Source organism: Mercenaria mercenaria, chromosome 10, assembly GCF_021730395.1.
Source record: "Mercenaria mercenaria strain notata chromosome 10, MADL_Memer_1, whole genome shotgun sequence".
Taxonomy (NCBI): domain Eukaryota; kingdom Metazoa; phylum Mollusca; class Bivalvia; order Venerida; family Veneridae; genus Mercenaria; species Mercenaria mercenaria.
Genome location: NC_069370.1, coordinates 29,651,056 through 29,671,212, shown reverse-complemented (window position 1 = coordinate 29,671,212; position 20,157 = coordinate 29,651,056). Strand labels below are relative to the sequence as shown.

The 20,157-nt window shown below is 36.6% G+C and overlaps 1 protein-coding gene across 4 annotated transcripts in view; it reads right to left on the bottom strand.

Moving 5' to 3' along the window:
• LOC123559561 (integrator complex subunit 10-like) overlaps window positions 1–20,157 on the bottom strand; it is a 51,013-nt gene that overhangs the window by 20,561 nt on the left and 10,295 nt on the right. For all 4 annotated transcript variants that reach the window (XM_045351494.2, XM_053552569.1, XM_045351493.2 and 1 more), the window contains exons 4-10: window positions 16,728–16,831; window positions 9,260–9,399; window positions 7,928–8,009; window positions 6,406–6,564; window positions 5,311–5,473; window positions 3,106–3,263; window positions 1,023–1,092 (exon numbers count right to left, since the gene is read on the bottom strand). In XM_045351494.2, coding sequence (XP_045207429.2) covers window positions 1,023–1,092; window positions 3,106–3,263; window positions 5,311–5,473; window positions 6,406–6,564; window positions 7,928–8,009; window positions 9,260–9,399; window positions 16,728–16,831 — 876 coding nt within the window. The remainder of the gene's footprint in view (window positions 1–1,022; window positions 1,093–3,105; window positions 3,264–5,310; window positions 5,474–6,405; window positions 6,565–7,927; window positions 8,010–9,259; window positions 9,400–16,727; window positions 16,832–20,157) is intronic.

Genomic DNA, 20,157 nt, shown 5'->3' with positions numbered 1-20,157 from the left:
ATGTCTGAGCGAGCGGTGTTTCACACTGCTCGTGTCAGTGATTGTGTTTCAATAACCAACGTCTGCAAGAGCAGTGTTTCACACTGCACTTGTCAGTGATGGTGTCTCAATAACCGACGTCTGCAAGAGCGGTGTTTCACACTGCTCGTGTAAGTGATGGTGTTTCAATAACCAACGTCTGAGCGACTGGTGTTTCACACTGCTGTGTAAGTGAATGTGTTTCAATACCCGACGTCTGAGCGAGCGGTGTTTCACACTGCTCGTGTAAGTGATGGTGTTTCAATAACCGACGTCTGCAAGAGCGGTTTTTCACACTGCTCGTGTCAGTGATTGTGTTTCAATAACCGACGTCTGCAAGAGCAGTGTTTCACACTGCACTTGTCAGTGATGGTGTTTCAATAACCGACGTCTGCAAGAGCGGTGTTTCACACTGCTCGTGTCAGTGATGGTGTTTCAAAAACCGACGTCTGCAAGAGCGGTGTTTCACACTGCTCGTGTCAGTGATGGTGTTTCAATAACCGACGTCTGAGCGAGCGGTGTTTCACACTGCTCGTGTAAGTGATGGTGTTTCAATAACCGACGTCTGAGCGTGCGGTGTTTCACACTGCTCGTGTAAGTGATGGTGTTTGAATAACCGACGTCTGAGCGAGCGGTGTTTCACACTGCTCGTGTAAGTGATGGTGTTTCAATAACCGACGTCTGAGCGAGCGGTGTTTCACACTGCTCGTGTAAGTGATGGTGTTTCAATAACCGATGTCTTAGCGAGCGGTGTTTCACACTGCTCGTGTAAGTGACGGTGTTTCAATAACCGACATCTGCAAGAGCAGAGTTTCACACTGCACGTGTCAGTGACGGTGCTCCAACAACCAATGTCTGAGTGAGTGGTGTTTCACTATACAAATGTTAAGGACAATGCATAATATTTATAAGTGAATTCTAAATCACAGTATAAAATCTACACATATTAAAAAGTGACTACCCATTACAGATATGAACAGATTCAAAATTTGTACTAGACTTACTGAGTACCATTGTTAGCTTGTTCAGCCTTGAAGCCTTCTATAATCACCAGTGGTACACTGTTACTCCCACCTGTAATATTTCATACATAATACTGTTAGAGCTTAATATTTTAGAATTTGGAAACAGTATATGAATAACAGAATCTAATACCAAAACAAAAGATAAGTAAATTATTAGCAGTAAGACACAACTGATCACAGAATAAACAAGAGGACCATGATGGTCCTGAATCGCTCACCTCTTCCCACATGACCCAGTTGATAAACATTCAGACCAACTTTCATACAGATCCCATGAAAAATATGGCCTCCAGAGAGGTCAAAACGTTTTTTCATTATTTGACCTACTGACCTACTTTTTGAAGGCACGTGACCCACTTTCGAACTTGACCTAGATATCATCAAGATGAACATTCTGACCAATTTTCATGAAGATCCATTCATAAATATGGCCTCTAGAGATGTCACAAGGTTTTTCTATTTTTAGACCTACTGACCTAGTTTTTGACCGCACATGACCCTGTTTCGAACTTGACCTAGATATCATCAAGATGAACATTCAGACCAACTTTCATACAGATCCCATGAAAAATATGGCCTTTAGAGAGGTCACAAGGTTTTTCTATTATTTGACCTACTGACCTAGTTTTTGATGGCATGTGACCCACTTTCGTACTTGACCTAGATATCATCAAGATGAGCATTCAGACCAACTTTCATACAGATCCCATGAAAAATATAGCCTCTAGAGAGGTCACAAGGTTTTTCTATTATTTGACCTACTGACCTAGTTTTTGAGGGCACGTGACCCACTTTCGAACTTGACCTAGATATCATCAAGGTGAACATTCTGACCAATTTTTATGAAGATCTCATGAAATATATGGCCTCTAGAGAGGTCAGAAGGTTTTTCTATTTTTAGACCTACTGACCTAGTTTTTGATCGCACGTGACCCAGTTTCGAACTTGACCTAGATATCATCAAGATGAACATTCAGACCAACTTTCATACAGATCCTATGAAAAATATGGCCTTTAGAGAGGTCACAAGGTTTTTCTATTATTTGACCTACTGACCTAGTTTTTGAGGGCACGTGACCCAGTTTCGAACTTGACCTAGATATCACCAAGGTGAACGTTCTGACCAATTTTCATGAAGATCTTGTGAAATATATGGCCTCTAGAGAGGTCACAAGGTTTTTCTATTTTTAGACCTACTGACCTAGTTTTTGATGGCACGTGACCCAGTTTCGAACTTGACCTAGATATCATCAAGGTGAACATTCTGACCAATTTTCATGAAGATCTTGTGAAATATATGGCCTCTAGAGAGGTCACAAGGTTTTTCTATTTTTAGACCTACTGACCTAGTTTTTGACGGCACGTGACCCAGTTTCGAACTTGACCTAGATATCATCAAGATGAACATTCTGACCAACTTTCATAAAGATCCCACAAAAAATGTGACCTCTAGAGTGGTCACAAGCAAAAGTTTACGGACGGACGCACGGACGAACGCACGGACGACGGACGCTGCGTGATCACAAAAGCTCACCTTGTCACTATGTGACAGGTGAGCTAAAAACAAGTTTCAAGGGCCATAATTCCAAAGTGCCTGGGCTGATTTGGCTAGTTATCGAACTTGGCCGAGGACTTATTAGCAAACACATTTTGTTCAAGTTTGGTGAAGATTGGATGAGAAATGTTCAACTTAGAGTGCGGACAAGCTTTGTGACAGACAAACACAGGAGTAAACCAATATGTCTCCTACACCACGGTGTGGTGGGAGACACAATATGAACAGTGTCTAAACCTTTATTTATTTATTTATTTATTTCAAATGTCTTAAACAGTTAACTAATTACAACTACATATATGGCAGGATACAATGAGAGCCTCTAACCAGAATCTTGCAATGACTTAAAGTAACACATTGATAACATAGCATTTCATTTTTTGTGATATTCTGCTAAAGATAAACCATACACATGGTGACGTACATTGTAAGAAATTTCATCTCAGCAGTGTTAGACATGATTAAGACAATCTAAGAATAATGCTGCTGTAATATTAAGTAACCTACCTGAGTGGAAGATATCAGTATCTACACTACAGATATAGTGATACAGACATTCCAAGAACAATACTGTTGTAGTGTAAAGTATCTGTTTATTCCTTGACTCTGACCCTGTTTGGTTTGTCCTGTTGTACAAACTCAAGATATGCTGCCACTGAAATTCCCTGTAATGGACAATCGGGACAATCGGATGTAAGTACTCCATCTTCCTAAATGTAACCCTATCTGTAGCGTTAGTACGAGATGATTCTAATCAGATTGCAATCAGAATTTTATATATACTAAATAAAATTTAATCGCAACAGTAAGAAAAACAAGAGCTGTCTCCATAGGATGACACATGCCCCCGATGGCACTTTGAATGAATAGTTTTGGCCGATGTTAGAGTTTAGGACCTTTGATCTACGGACCTGGGTCTTGCGCATGACACGTCGTCTTACTGTGCCACACATTCATGCGTAGTTATTTTAAAATCCATGCATGAATGACAAAGATATGGACCGGACACGCCCATCAATGCACTATCATGAAATATGACCTTTAACGTCTAAGTGTGACCTTGACCTTTGAGCTATGGACCTGGGTCTTGCGCGCGACATGTCGTCTTACTGTGGTACACATTCATGCCCAATAATTTTAAAATCCATGCATGAATGACAAAGATATGGACCAGACACGCCCATCAATGCACTATCATGAAAAATGACCTTTAACGTCTAAGTGTGACCTTGACCTTTGAGCTACGGAACTGGGTCTTGCGCGCGACACGTCGTCTTACTGTGGTACACATTCATGCCAAGTTATTTGAAAATCCATCCATGGATGACAAAGATATGGACAGGACACGAAAATTGCAGACAGACTGACAGACGGTTCAAAAACTATATGCCTCCCTTCCGGGGCATAAAAAATGACATTTTCAGTGAATTCAGTAAGACACTATAGCTGTATGTAATAAAATCTGTGAAAAGATCCTTTGGAAGCATAGAAAGCAACCAAGGAACATACCGGTAACAGTAGACTTAGTTTGATTGAGTCTGTTCATGAGAGGTAAAGGAAAGTACAACACACCTTTGACCCTCTGGCATGGCATTAGCAACCTCTATTATAGTAAATTTGAATGTTCTCTATAGTCCTAAAGGAACAGAAAATATAACAACACACAGTCCAAGTATGGGGAGACTTTTTACAGCCGCCACAAACCATTTACGAATGTTGTTGTGATACTCATTAAAATCTATGATAAGATCCTTTATAAGCACTGAATGCAACCGAGTAAAACACAAATCACGTATGCACCCCTGCTTGGCAAAACTACAAGCAAACATCCTATGAAATTTGACAGTTCTAGCCCCAAGCTATTTGACAGTTCTAGGCCAAAACTATTTGACAGTTCTAGGCCCAAGGCATTTGACAGTTCTAGCCTCAAGCTATTTGACAGTTCTAGGTCTAAGCTATCTGAGAGTTCTAGCTCCAAGCTATATGACAGGTCTAGGCCAAAACTATTTGACAGTTCTAGGCCCAAGCTATTTGACAGTTCTAGACCCAAGCTATTTGACAGTTCTAGGCCCAAGCTATTTTGACAGTTCTAGGCCCAAGCTATTTGACAGTTCCAGGCCAAAGCTATTTGACAGTTCTAGCCCCAAGCTATTTGACAGTTCTAGGCCAAAGCTATTTGACAGTTCTAGGCCCAAACTATTTGACAGTTCTAGGCCCAAGCTATTTTATTTACTGATCTGAAGTGGTTTTCTGTTTTGAAGTCACTGTTAGCTTAACTATTGATCTCCTAATCCCCAAAACAATAGAGGTTATCTACTGACCATAGTCAAACATACTATTAAGTTTGAACGTTGACTTTTGACCTAATGATCCCCAAAGCAATGAAATCATGTAGATGACAAGCAATAATCCTATGAGACTGACTCAGGTCCAAGCATGATTCTTCAGCTGCTGATCAGTAACTGTTTCCAGTCTAAATGTCACTGTGGCCTTGACCTTTGACCTAAGGACCCCTTAACAGTATCAGTCAAATTCTTAACACAGGCAGTCATCTCATGAAGTTCGATGGTCATAGGCCAAACTGATCTCCAACTGTTGATTGGAAACCATTTTCAGTCTCATGGTCAGTGAGTAACTTCAATAACTGTAGGTCCATGCACTCTTTAGTCATTAATCTTGTTGTTGACATAAATTACTCAAATTCTTTCTTACCTTGATTTGGAGAAAAAATCTTTGTCTATTTCCCATCCAACATTTTGTCCAATAAATATAAGAAGTTTGTACAGATGAGCCCATGGATCACTGATTAAACATTCTTTATCCTGGAGGCCTGGAATGTTTGCTCGTCTACATTTTTTGGTTGGAGACATCAAATCTGAAAAGTGAAATCTATTGTAAGAGAGACTTAGATATCAGATGATTGAAATGAATACATCTGTGTAGCATCTTCTTTCAATATTTCATAAATGTAGGAAAAAAATCAGAACACCATTTTATAAATTGCCATATATGTTAACAAAGAATTCATCATTTGCAGTCTCCAGATTGTTAACAAGCCTTTTCAATGATCTGACCTAGTGGCCTAGATTTTTACCTCAGACAACCCATTTTTTGTATTTGACCTTGATTTGATTAAGACAAACATTGTATGAATCTATGAAGGTTTCATATCAGACAGAAAATGTGACCTCTAGATTGATAAAGTTTTTTTCTACGATTTGTCCTAAACAAGCAACCAAGGAACATAACGGTAGACCATCAAACTTCATGAGATGGTTGCCTGTGTTAAATATTCCAGTTTCAATTTTGCCTTCTTTTAAGAAGATCAGGTATAAAATATTCTGCTTTAAAAACATCCCCTATACTGGAAACAGATGAAATTCTAAGAAGTATATAAAAGTCAATTGAACTGAAATTCTAAATAAAAAGGGGGTTTAACTTATGAAATACTGGACTTCATGTTATATGTTGTGGGTCATGATGCGGAACAATTATTTTAAGTTTGAATCAGGTTCATTCAGTAATAATAGAGACAGAGAGAAAGTGAATCAAAAAATTGCATAAACCTGAAATTCAAGGTAAAAAGGAGGAGGGCATAATTCATGAAAAACTGGTCTGAGAGTTGTGGCACTTTTGTCATTTAGGTGGAACAACAATAAATTCCAATTAAGAATAACAGAGATAAATTTGAAGTGCATCAAAACTTTATCCAAGGTGTGGCCGCAGATCCCAATGTCGGAGGGAGTGTCATAGTCCTCAATATACTTCGTACAGTCAAGCTAAAACTTATAATTATTGTATACCTACCTGGTGACATAGGAGTGGTAGGCTCATGTGCCGATGAAGGGGGCTGTGTGACAAAACTAATATAAAACTCTACACATTTCTGTAGCCATATATACAGATCATTGGCTTTTACTTTAACTTGACTTCCCTTCTTCAGTACCAGTGGCAGCACATCACACACTGAAAATATTCATTACACAGGTAAGAATTGCAAGAAATTATAAGATAAATTTTCAGATTTTCCATGTATAATCACATCTGTGTAATTTCAAAAAAAAGGTTAACTGAGGAATACTAATGAGCTGGAACACCAAATGACAACAGGGGTCACTTGCCTGACCTTTACTGTTTGACCTTGAATATAGGTATGACACACTGAATTATGAATAGTAACAATTGTGTTTAATATAAATTCTAACATGACCCGATTTGTTTTCCTATTAAACAAAGAAGGCTGAAAACTGTGTGTTATTATTCAACAATTCATTTTTCTGATGTCACAATTATTACATCATGGTGTTAGACAGCATAGCGGCATGCCGGAAAAGAAATCAACAGAAATCAGGCAAATATCTGATTGATGTTGTCAAGGACGTACATAATGACCCTTGATAATGTGTTAGAATTGAAATAATATATCTCAAACAGTGATTTGCTCATGAATAAAATCATTGTTTATCATTTAGATGCTGTGCCCTCATGATATAATTTCTTTGCATCTGAACTTATTCAACGACAAATCACTGTTTGGGATATATTATTTCTTAATTAGTGGCCCCTAAAATGGAGCCAAAAACTACCATTTGAACAAAATTTGGAGATGATCTCACAATGATGCTACAGACCAGTTTCATTATTATCAACCAAGCAGTTCATGAAAAGAAGTTATTTAAAGATTTTTCTACTTTTAACTCTTAGACTAGCAATCCTTAAAAGGAGCCAAGCATCTCCATTTTGGACAAATTTGGGAGATGACCTTATAATAATGCTACAGGCCAAGCTTGATGAAGACTCATCAAGCAGTCCATGGAAAGAAGCTGTTAAAAGGTTGTTTTCTTTGGCTCTGGTGGCCCCTAAAAGGAGCAAAGTGTACTCATTTGAATAAAATTGAGACAGGACCTAATAATGATACTATAGACCAGTTTGACCACGATTCATCAAGCAGTTCATGAGAAGAAGTCATTAAAAGGTTTCTTTATTTTTAGCATTGTTTGAACAAAAGTGAGAAAGGACCTTGCCAGGATTCTAAAGACCAAGCTTTTTGTAATTCTTACCAATAGTTTCAGAGGCGAAGATATTAATGAAAATTGTAGGCTATTATAGACAACATGATAGATGATGGATGCCAGACCATCCACTTATACTAACAGCTCACCCTGAACCTTTGGTTGAAGTGAGCTAAAAATGACATTGAACCAAACTCAACAAATGCTTTAGTAAAACAGCAATAAGCAAATAAGGCTGGTAACTGATGTCCTTTTTAGATGTTCTCCTGGTGGAATTTTCATTAAGAAAATAATGTGGCTTTATAACATGCACTTACCAAGAAGTTTTCTGTAGCAGTTGACTGGTGACTGAAACTGTGCATGGTTTTCTGCTGCTAATAAAGTATCCACCAACTTCATCTAAATATTGCAATACAAACAGATCATCAATACAGATATAACAATTATTCTGATTCTCTTCTAAAATGCATGCTAGGAGTTAAAAGAGCTCTAAAATTTCATGACTGCAAAATATATTCTTATTACTGGTATGTCTTGATGTGAGCCTCTGTAATGAAATTACATCATAAACAAAGTAGCAGGGAGACAAAATCCTATCTTTGTAAGGGTTTTAAATCTAAAAACAGCCAATACTAAAATACTAAAATCCTATTTACTTATTTGTTTCTTTTTGCATTTGTTCTTTTACAAGTTTATTTATACTTGTCACCAGTTGCCCTAACTGACTTCTTTAGAAGAATGTTAGTTACTATTAAGGGTTTGGAGGATAGTGCAATATACAGCAGGATGCTACATTTACAGAACTCTAATACAAGACCTCAATTTGCTGTCATATCCACAAAATAAGTGGTGCTTATAACTAGAAAACCCTGGTGTGGTTGTCTGCTGCCTAACCACTGGATCACTATCGGCGCTCACTTCTAACCTGTTTTGCTTTAATAAAACATGACCTTTAAAAAGCTAACAAACTTCTCAGACTTGCTCGAATCCAGGCCTATAATCAGTTAGTTTTCTCTGTGACATGTTAATGTTTTCTAACATTTCAGACAAACAACTGACTCTGCAGTGATATTCAAGGGCAAGTATAAATAAATTTGTCATGATTAAGACACTTTAGACAGGATGTTTACACACTTTATCTTAACCTCTACATTTGTAACTCATAATCAGGGCTCACACTGGCCTCCAAAAAATAATAGCCAACTTTTGAACCTCTAAAAAATCAATAGCCAAAACTGACGCAGACCTTTGCATGCAAATTTTATAAAAGTAAAAAGAACAAATTTAAATGGGGCCATAATTCAGCCAAAATCCTTGATGGAACTATGTACTCTTGCCTAAAACTGGACATGGTGATGGTACACAAGTGCTGAAAGTTTCAAAGCTTTAACTGAAAAGACTTTGTCAAAATGTGGACTGGTAAGAAAATCTCACCCAAGATGTGATGCCAACGCCGTGGTGAGTAGGATAGCTCTACTTATTCTTCAAATAGTCGAGCTAAAAATATTTGCCATTTAAATAAAATAGTCGCAAATGGCAATAATGGCGACTGACAGCGTCAGCCCTGCATAACTATCAGTTTTAAAAGAACAGTGCATTATAACAGAACTGGAAACAATTAGACACATCAAAATCTATCGGATTCTTACTCCATGTTCTTTCACCAAGTTTGGAAATTTCTTCAGTGCTAGTAGCAGCAGACGACACTGTTCAAGTTTGTCGGAGATCTTCTCAGAGACACTCAGTAACATGCGACATTGTACCTGTGTTGGTATAGCTGCCAGAATCTCTGTCAAACAAACAAAAATATACAATAACCCTTGATCTTAATCCCCAGTTTCAGTATGTGTCACAGGGGGTTAAACACAGGACTGGAAATCAAAGGTCACAGTTACAAATTCTGTTGGTAGTGGAATAATACTGGAAAAATGTTGGAATACCAAATCTCTTGATTATTCACTGCCTTTTCTTAACAAGAGGGTCATGATGACCCTGAATCGCTCACCTGAGTAATATGAGTCACATGTTTAAAATGGCACACTGATGCTAAAATATTAGAAAGTAGGTCACATTCATGGTTACTGAAAGTCAGTTTAAGGATCAATGTGCAAAACTGTACATGTCATCCAAATTTCAAGGCTGTATTTTAAACAAGAGGGTCATGATGACCCTGGATTGCTCACCTGAGTAAAATGAGCTCCAGGTTTCACAAGTCAAACTGATGCTAAAATATTAGAAAAGTCAGTAGGTCACATTCATAGTCAAAGAAATCCAGTTTTACGATCTGTGTCTGCAAAACTGTGTATGTCATCCAAATTTAAAGGCTGTATCTTAAAAATCAAGAAAGTAGGTCAGCAGGTCAAGGTCACAGTCAAATGACATCATATTACTTGGGATCATCAGGTAATTATAATTAAACAGTCCTGGAAATAGGATCAGATAATTATTTAAATATTTTTTCCTATATAACTCATATAATAACTAAATGACCCCAGGGCGGGGCCTCTTTTAACCCCAGGGGCATAATTTGAACAATTTTGGATGAGGACTACTAGGCCATGCATCTTACTAAATATCAAAAGCCTAGGTCGTGTGGTTTTAGACAAGAAGAATTTTTCCTTTTTAAGTCTATAGAATACTTGGGACCCCCAGGGCATGGCCTCTTTTCACCCCAGGGGTACATTTTGAACAATTTTGGTTGAGAACCATAAGATAATGCTACAAACCAAGTATCAATGGCTTAAGTCTTTGGTTTCAGACAAGAAGATTTTTAACATTTTTTTCCAATATAAGTCTATGTAAACTTGGGACCCCCGGGGCGGGGCCATATTTGACCCTAGGGGGATAATTTGAACGATCTTGGTAGAGGACCACAAGAAGATGCTACAAACCAAATATCAAAGCCCTAGGCCGTGTGAAGATTTTTAAAGTTTTTCCTTTCGGTTGCCATGGCAACCAGAGTTCTGCATGGAATTCAATTCATTGAATAATTTTGAAAGGGGGCCGCCCAGGGATCATTCCTGTGAAGTTTGGTGTAATTCTGCCCAGTGGTTTTCAAGAAGAAGATTTTTTTAGAAAATGTTGACGGACACACGACAGACAACACACGACGCACGACCGACGACGGACATTGAGCAGTCACAAAAGCTCACCATTAGCCTTTGGCTCAGGTGAGCTAAAAACGAGACAGTAGGTCAGTAGGTCAAAATCACAGTCAAGTGACCCCTAATGGCTTGTGGTCATCAGGTAATTATATTTACCGGTAAACAGTCTAGGAAATATAATCTGATAATTTTTTAAGTATTTATTCCTATTTATTCAGACAAAAAGATATTTTTCTCCGTATATAAGTCTATGTTAAATATGGGACACCCAGGGCTGGGCCCCTTTTTCCCCGAGGGGCATAATTTGAACAATTTTGGTAGAGGACCACAAGGCAATGCAACATACCAAATATCAAAAGCCTTGGCCTTGTAGTTTAAGGCAAGAAGATTTTTAAAGTTTTTTCCTTTATAAGACAATGTAAAACTTAAGACCCCCTCCCTCCGCCCCGGGCAGGGCCTCTTTTCACCCCAGGGTTACAATATTTGAACACTTTTGGTAGATGACCACAAGGCAATGCTACATACAAAATATCAAAGGCCTAGGTCTTGTGGTTTTTAGTAAAGGCCATTTATGGCCGAAATGCCAAATAAAAGAAAAAACTCGCAAAGAATTGATTTTTTTGTGTAAGTATTTTACAGGATGTATGTAACAACATATTAAAAGTATAGGAAAGTATCATGATGCAAAATGTCTATTTTGGGGTAAAAATGTTAAAAAAATAAATGAAACTGTGGATTTCTGGAATCGACCCATAGCAACAGAATTATGCATCTGAAGAGATCCAAATTTGGCACAACATTAGATTACTACATTGTACAAAACGTAGATTAATTAGAAATTTTGAAAAAAGCAAGATGGCGTCCTAAATCCAATATGGCCGCCATAAAAATCGACATTTAAACCAGAATTATCATTGATTTTATGTCAAATTGTCTCATATCATTGCTTTTACATACAATAAGTTGATTATTGTTATATGCAGCTTAAGATGGATAACATACTGCCAGAAGATTCAATACGGGGCAATAGTGAAGTATACAGACACAATTTTTGAGTCATTCAGCAGTAGAAATTGTCGTTAAGCAGCGGTTACAAAACTTCCTTATTAATTAACAAAACATATATGAGTACAATTATTTGTTTTCTTAGTAGGATCATTTCCCACCTTTTCTTAGTAGGATCATTTCCTATCTGATAATCATGTTTTTGGGAAAAATTACATTGAAAGTGTTTACAGTTCTGTTTTCACTAAATAGAAAAATGGGCGAAATAGATGATAGTTGCATAATGGCGGATTCAAATAGTCCTCAGGTTTTGTTTCATTATTTTCTTTTCAATTCTTGCTGAAATCACATGACAGATCTATGCTTGATCTGTAGGTAGCCTTTTTATAATGAAATAATTACATTACAGAATTTGCCATGTATATTTAGATCATACACCACCTCTACAATCTGGAGTCTCGATCATTGTTAGCTAATTTTGTAGTTCGAGTGTTTGACTGAAAATATTTTCCTGCATCAAACATGACCCCGACTTTTTATATATCTTAATTCAGAACTGACAATATTCTTTAAGAAAATGTAAGTTACAGACATTTTACATTTTAAATTGGTCCTGGTGTGTGCTGTGGCCATTGCAAATACGTGAATTTTATATAGAATAAAGAAGAACAGCTATTTAGTGTGTTGTATGTGGTTAATTACAGTGATAACTTGATTTCATCATCACACATGATGTTATATACAATAGTAAAAGGGAACCAACTATTTATTAGAAATACACCTCTGCTTGGTAAGTTAATAAGACAGATTACAATGAAGTCATTTTCTATCCAGCGATTGATGTAAACACATTGAGGATTCAACTTATAATTTATCCAAGTACCTTAAATGAGCTATTAATTGCAGCTAACCTGAAATGGCAGATAAATTACATAAAAGAAGATTTGAGACTAAAAAAAAGAGTTGCAGTATTGTAACTAGGTTTCGAGCTTTAGGGCCAGCACATAGAAATTAAACCTTTACGGGATAGACGATAGCAAATACAGGCTGAGCATTGGAAAGTTGAGACAGAGACGTTTGGTTTGGTAATCTTCTGAGTCAGTAAGAGAGTTCCAGCTCACAGACGGGGTTCAACATTCATACCAATATGGTGGTTTAATGCTATATGTTATAGCATATAAACACTGAGCATCCAAGAGTCAGGGCAATGATACTGAGTTGCAACTTCAAGTAAGAGAACATCGGCTGAACATCAATGTGAAAACACATCTGTGGATGTCTCTGAATTATTTTTTTGCACTTTTAGCATGTGTAGATGTTGAGTTCTGCTCAACCCGGGGCTAGAGGGTGTGGACGGTAGCATGCATTTTCACTACCGTCCATGAACAGGCTCAATCAAACCGAGCCTGCAACATTTTCGTGTTTGTTGTGTTGAGCAACCTGTGGAGTTTCCATTATTTCTATTTTTGTATGTTGTCCATTCAAAGACATTGTCTGACGGGAACTTCAACAAAAAGACCTGTCAAATATAGCATCCCCAGCCTATAGAAGTTTGAGCTGACTATCATTAGTTGAAGGTTGTTAGTTTGAAACATTGAGTGATTTTGCCTGATCCCTGAAATTATCTAGCTCATAACCAGGGATACAAATTAGCAGGGGCCCAGTAGCCCATGGCTATATAGATTTTGGGCTGGGCCCCTAAATTGTTTGAGAAAATGCCTATATACCTAATGTTAAATATCTATTTTTGACAGTCTGGGTCCCTAAATAAAAATAGCTAGTTTATATCCCTGATAACTGCAATTATTTATGAAATATTGGAACACAAATCATTTAGGCGAGATAGTCAGAGAAAAAAAATATATATGAGGTATATGGTTTCACTAGCTCTACGTGTTTTAACAAAGGACATTCTACATAGTTTTTCAGTTAGTCTGAGACATTGTCACCTTAGTGATTGGACCCATTACAATGTTTAAGATACTAAAGGCATAGGCACTCTCCTGGGTCATATAACTCTCATTTGACATACATAATATTGATATATATATGCTACGTGGAAGTGTTGTTATGATATAGGTTCTTTTGCTTTTGCAAAGCATATTTTTGTAAAATGTTATCAATTTATGTTCTTGGTAAAGGTTATAACACACTTCATAGCCGATCTTCTTTATTCTTTACAAAATTTATATATTTCCAATGACTGTAGCACACATCAGGACCTATTTTAAATTTTTATAACTCACTGTTTTGCAGAATATTGCCAAATACTAAATATAAAGAAAAAGAAAAAAGCATGAGTCATGTTTTATGCTGAAAAAATATTTTCAGTCAAACACACATTTTTTAAATCAGTTAAAGAATGAGACCCTTAAATTGTAGAGGGTGGTGTATGGTCTAAGTATACATGACAAGTACTGTAGTGTTATCATTTCATTATGAAAATGCTACCAACATGTCAAGAATAGATTTGTCATGTGATTTTAGCAAGAATTGAAAAGAAAATAAGGAAAATAGTTCTACAGAGCAAAAAATAAAATCGAGGACTATATGAATCCGCCATTATGCGACTACCATTTTTCGCGCCATTTGCCTATTTAATGTCTTTATGCCTATAATAGGATAAACTTGTTTCTCTAACATTGTGCAAGTTTCATTTGAAATGTACAAACAACCCAGATGCATGTAAAAACACAAGGTTATAGTCTGATACCAACAGGGTCTAAGGTTTTATGGTAATTTCAGTAACGTATGACAACTCGTCAAATTTTGGCAAAAATAGCTGTCACAACATAATTTTCAATCAGTCATCATAACTGTAGCCTACTTTTGCCCTGTTTTGTAATTTTCTACTCGGATCTGTATACAAATTACACATTTAAGCAGTAACTGTTAAATATGTTGGTTTTACCTCTGACTACTAGAAATCAGTAATATTTAGGATACCAATGTGCAATTTTTGAGAAACAATACTGTACAATCAAAACATTAAAAATGTGATATTTTTTGAGTTGTATCAATATTTAACGCAAAATTGCAATAATTTTGTCATTTTCTATCAATTCTAGTCAAAGAAAACCTTTCCCATGTGGCCAGATTTCATTTTTTACCAATATGCCCTTGTATGTTACAGCACACTAAATAGCTGTTCTTCTTTATTCTAGATAAAATTGTCATATTTCCAATGGCTGCAGAACACATCTGGACCTACTTTAAGTGTCTGTAACTTACATTTTCTTGAAGAATATCCTCAGTCCTGAATAAAAATCAGAAGAAAAGCGGGGATCATGTTTGATGCAAGAAAAATATTTTCAGTCAAACCATTTTAGAGCCATTTTCCTATTCAGTGTATGTATTCCTAAATGATCTCTGGAGGCCATTTTAGAATCGGGAAGCCATTTTGAATTTGTTTAAGACTGAAGTTTGTGCGTTTTGAAATAAAATGTATGTATGTTCTATGATGCTCAGGTCATCTTTCACACTATTTGAAGTTTTTGAAATACTTAAACGGTTTTCCTGTATAATGAAAATTTAATGGCGGCCATCTTGGATTTTGGCGGCCATCTTGGTTTTTTTTAAATAATCTGAGCTTAATTTTTTTTATGTTATAATTCTCTACTAACATGCAAAATTTCGCTTTCTTAATAAAAACAATGAAATTATTATGGGTCGATTCCAGAAATTCATAGTTTCAATTATATTTTTTAACGTTTTACCCCAAAAAAATGCATTTTGCACCATGATACTTTTCTATACTTTTAGTATGTTGTTACATACGTCTTTTAGAATGCTTACACCAAAAATCAATTCTTTGCGAGTTTTTTCCCCTATTTTCATAAAAGGCCTTTACTATTTAGACAAGAAGATTTTTAAAGTTTTTCCCTATATAAGTCTATGTAAAACTTGTGACCCCCCGGGAGGAACCTCTTTTCACCCCAGGGGCACAATTTGAACAAGCTTCATAGAGGACCGTAAGATCATATCACATGCCAAATATCAAGGCTCTACGCCTTGCGGTTTTGGACAAGAAGAGTTCTGCATGGAATTCAATTCTTTGAACAATTTTGAAAGGGGGCCACCCAAGGATTATTCTTGTGAAGTTTGGTGTAATTCTGCCCAGTGATTTTCAAGAAGAAGATTTTTTTAGAAATTGTTGACGGACGCACGACCCACGACGGACTACGGTTACAAAAGCTCACCATGAACCTTTGGCTCAGGTGAGCTAAAAACAGTTTTGAAAAAGCAAATTCTATTTATAATTATAATTCATAGTTTCTTTTTGAAATCTGTTCATGTCCCATAAATCAGCAGTGACTTTCACAAGACTTTTCGCCTGACATGGACTAGAGAATTTCACAGGGTGAATTTATAAAGCCCTGGAAGGTTAGTGTCCAATTACAGCAGTGCCCTAAGCTATACAGTAGGACCTGCTTATTACAGTTAGATAGGTTCACATGCTGAATAATATTCTTACATTGTTTCATGACCCTAGATCAAATATATTTTGAGATACATACGACAAAAACTTTAGGCTGTTCATGCATATATTTTGACTAAGTCAAGGGCCATAGCTCTGATCTGGCAGAGATCAATCACAGGTGCACAACTTCACATGCTGGATAACAATTTTATGAAGTTTGATAACTCCAGGTCAAAACTTTTTACAGATATGCATGATTCAAATTCGGACAGACCAACAGACATCCAGTCAGACAAACATCTGGACAACTTAGTGCCCCTGAGTCACAAATATAAATAATAAGATTCTTTCCATTGACCAGATGGACCGTTTCACTATTTGAAAGAATTTGTTCATTAGAAAACTTCAACTGAGAGTGGTATGGACTTGTGAAGAACTTATACTATGCTGACACAAACCTTTGGTTTAACTTTACTTCTATCACTAATGAGTAATATAACATCTATACTGAGCAAGAAGTTTCATTCAAACAATTTTGAAAAGCATAGAAACAACTTAGCTTCTGACATAATATGAAATATGCCCCACCTGTAAGAAAACCTGTTGTCTGGTCTGCTGTCTCATTCTGTAGAGCTTCCAGAATACTATGAACCTCTGACCACAGTCTTCTTTCATCAGGAAATAACATATAACTGAAAAATAGTTTGGATTTTCTAAGTACATGTATAGGCAATCCCAGATGACTTTAATACCTAAACAAGGTTGTATGCTTATTCATTCACACTTTTCACTTACTTATCACTACATAAATTATATATATATATATATATATATATATATATATCTTAGTTTCAATTTATTGAATTATTTTAAATGCTCAGTCCTGTAAACAAGAGATCACAGAGTGATCTTGGTGCCCACCATTGTGCCATTTTTGAATGTTCCAAATTTCAAGACTAGCTCAAGGTCAAAATCAAGGTAAAATTTCATTTCCGTACACAACACTGTGCATGTGGTCCATGCATGTGGTCCAAATTTGAAAGCTGTAGCTTGAGAAATGTGAAAGTAGGTCACTAGATCAATTTCAAGGTCAAAGTTCATTTCGGTATACTAAACTATGCATGTGCTTCAAATTTAGAGGCTGTAGCTTGAGAAATGCGAAAGTAGGTACTAGGTAAAAAATCAATGTCAAATTTCAATTCAGAACACAAAAATATGCATGTGGTCCAAATTTGAAGCATGTACCTTCAGAAATGTGGAAGTAGGTCACTAGGTCAATCTCAAGATCAAAGTTCATTTCCATACACAAAACTATGCATGTGGTCCAGATTTGAAGGCTGTAGCTTGAGAAATGTGGAAGTAGGTCACTAGGTCAAAATCAAGGTCAAATTTCATTTCGGTACACAAAACTATGCATGTGGTCCAAATTTGAAGCCTGTACCTTCAAAAATGTGAAAGTAGGTCACTAGGTCAATATCAAGGTCAAAGTATTTTTCGGTGCACAAAACTATGTACGTGGTCCAAATTTGAAGGCTGTACCTACAGAAATGTGAAAGTAGGTCACTAGGTCAAAATCAAGGTCAACTCATGTCAAGGTTCATCTTGCCACTCAAAACTACACATGTGATCCAAATTTGAATGTTGTAGGTTATTGACAAGAAGATTTTAAAAGCTTTTCCCTATATAAGTCTATATGAACCATGTGACCCCGGGGGCGGGGCCATATTTGACCCTAGGGGGATAATTTGAACAAACTTGTTAGAGAACCACTAGATGATGCTACATTACAAATATCAAAGCCCTAGGCTTTGTGGTTTGGACAAGAAGATTTTCAAAGTTTTTCCCTATACAAGTCTATGTAAACCATGTGACCCCCAGGGCGGGGCCATATTTGACCCTAGGGAAATAATTTGAACAATCTTAGTAGAAGACCACTAGATGATGTCACATACAAAATATCAAAGCCCTAGGTCCTGTGGTTTTGGACAAGAGGTTTTTCAAATTTTTTCCATATACAAGGCTATATAAACCATGTGACCCCCGGGGCGGGACCATATTTGACCCCAGGGTAATACTTTGAATCATCTTGGTAGAGGACCACTAGATGATGCTACAAACCAAATATCAAAGCCCTAGGCTCTGTTGTTTTGGACAAGAAGATTTTCAAAGTTTTTCCCTATATAAATCTATGTAAATTATAAAAATAAACAAAGGGCCATAACTCACTCAAAAATTGTTGAACCAGTCTGATTTTCAGGGGGACACAACTAGGGTACCAATACATCATTCTGACAAAGTTTGGCCAAAACCCCCCAGTAGTTTCTGAGGAGATGCGATAACGAGAAATTGTTAACAGACGGACGGAAGGACGGACGGACGATGACCACGGACGCAGAGTGATTTGAAAAAATCAGAGCTAAAAATGTGATGGACTTAATATTTAGGAGTATGTCATCAGAACACAGAAATATTTGGTAAACAAACAACATCTTTATCAACAATCTACCTTTCCATTACATGTTCTGCCATACTGTCCGGTATGACTGAATACTTGAAATATTCTCAAAAGTTGTCCCCCTTTAAAAATGAATGTCATTTGTAAAGTAATAAAAATAAACATTTGCTGAAAACTACGTTCCACCTTATGTGAAATTTCAGCACTGGGATATTATTGCAGTTGCATCAAAACAAAGATCTGTAACAATTCTTTGAAAATGGTAAGTTTTTAAAGGTGCTGATCTGTCCAAAAGCGGCCCCTTTATGCAGTCCTTTTCAGGAATTCAATGTACATATATCAGTAAACTGACAATTATTTTGTACAGTAATAGGGAATTGATCCTACCGATCCCACTACGGTAACATGCCATATATCGAATGAGACATATACTATCGAATTAAAAAATGTGTGCTTCCGGCACATGCACAGAGCATCTGACTTCAAATTTTTTGGAAGAATAAGCTTTTTCCTTGTGCCTAATAAGCGTCCACATAACTTGTCTGAACCGCAACGTCTTGCACATCAGTACAAATATGGATACATAGTATACATACATGTAGTGTGCACTTGTAAATAAAAGCACCTAGTGAGTACAGTTCATATAAATAAATATACCTCTCAGGAGGGTGCGCCTATCCAAGAGGCAGAAATTACATGTAATAAAATACAATATGGGCAGTTTTGTTTTTATTCCAAAATCTATCTTTAAATTGATAGGGAATCCATCCTACACGTAGCGACGAAATCGGGGATAGTTCCCTCTACGGTAACATGCGATATACCAAATCGGTGTTGTCATTAGACAGTTCTTTTCAAATGTTATGGGATGAGTTGAAGTCGGATCGATTCCCGGTTGAGGCAATGCCTTATTTCTAGGGATGGGAACGAATATTCGGATATTCAAATATTCGAAAATCTGTCGAATATTCAAATATGAAAATCAAATTCGAATATTCGTAAATTATTGTATAGTTTTTTTTTTCAAAATAAGTATCGTTGATTTTAGGCAATATAAGCATGCTAATTCGGCAGAATAAATCCGTTTGTTCTGTCGTGTTTGTTTACCGCGTATCAAAAGATGTCCAATTAACAAGAAAATAGCAATGTATAATTGGCAGGGGCCACCTTTACGGATTAACAGTGTGCAACAGGCGTAAATGTGTCAGATGCATGTCAAAAATTGTCCCAATTAACAAGAAAATTGCAATGCATAATTAGCAGGGGTCATCGTTACGGATTAACAGTTTGCCACAGGCGTAAATGTGATGCCTTTTTATCATTTGTTCATGTTTATGTAACAAATTTTACAATTAATTGTTTTTTTCGAAATCAATACCAAATGTAGATATTGTCGATCTTTCTACAATATTTTGAACGACCATCCGCAGAATCGGTTTTCATCCGCAATCGGCCGCATTCGAAATAAATTTTGAAGTAGTTTATAATAAAATCAAGATATAAATATGACTGATGCATAAAATCATGTTGAAGGAGGTTTAAGTCTGTATTTGTTAAGTTTAT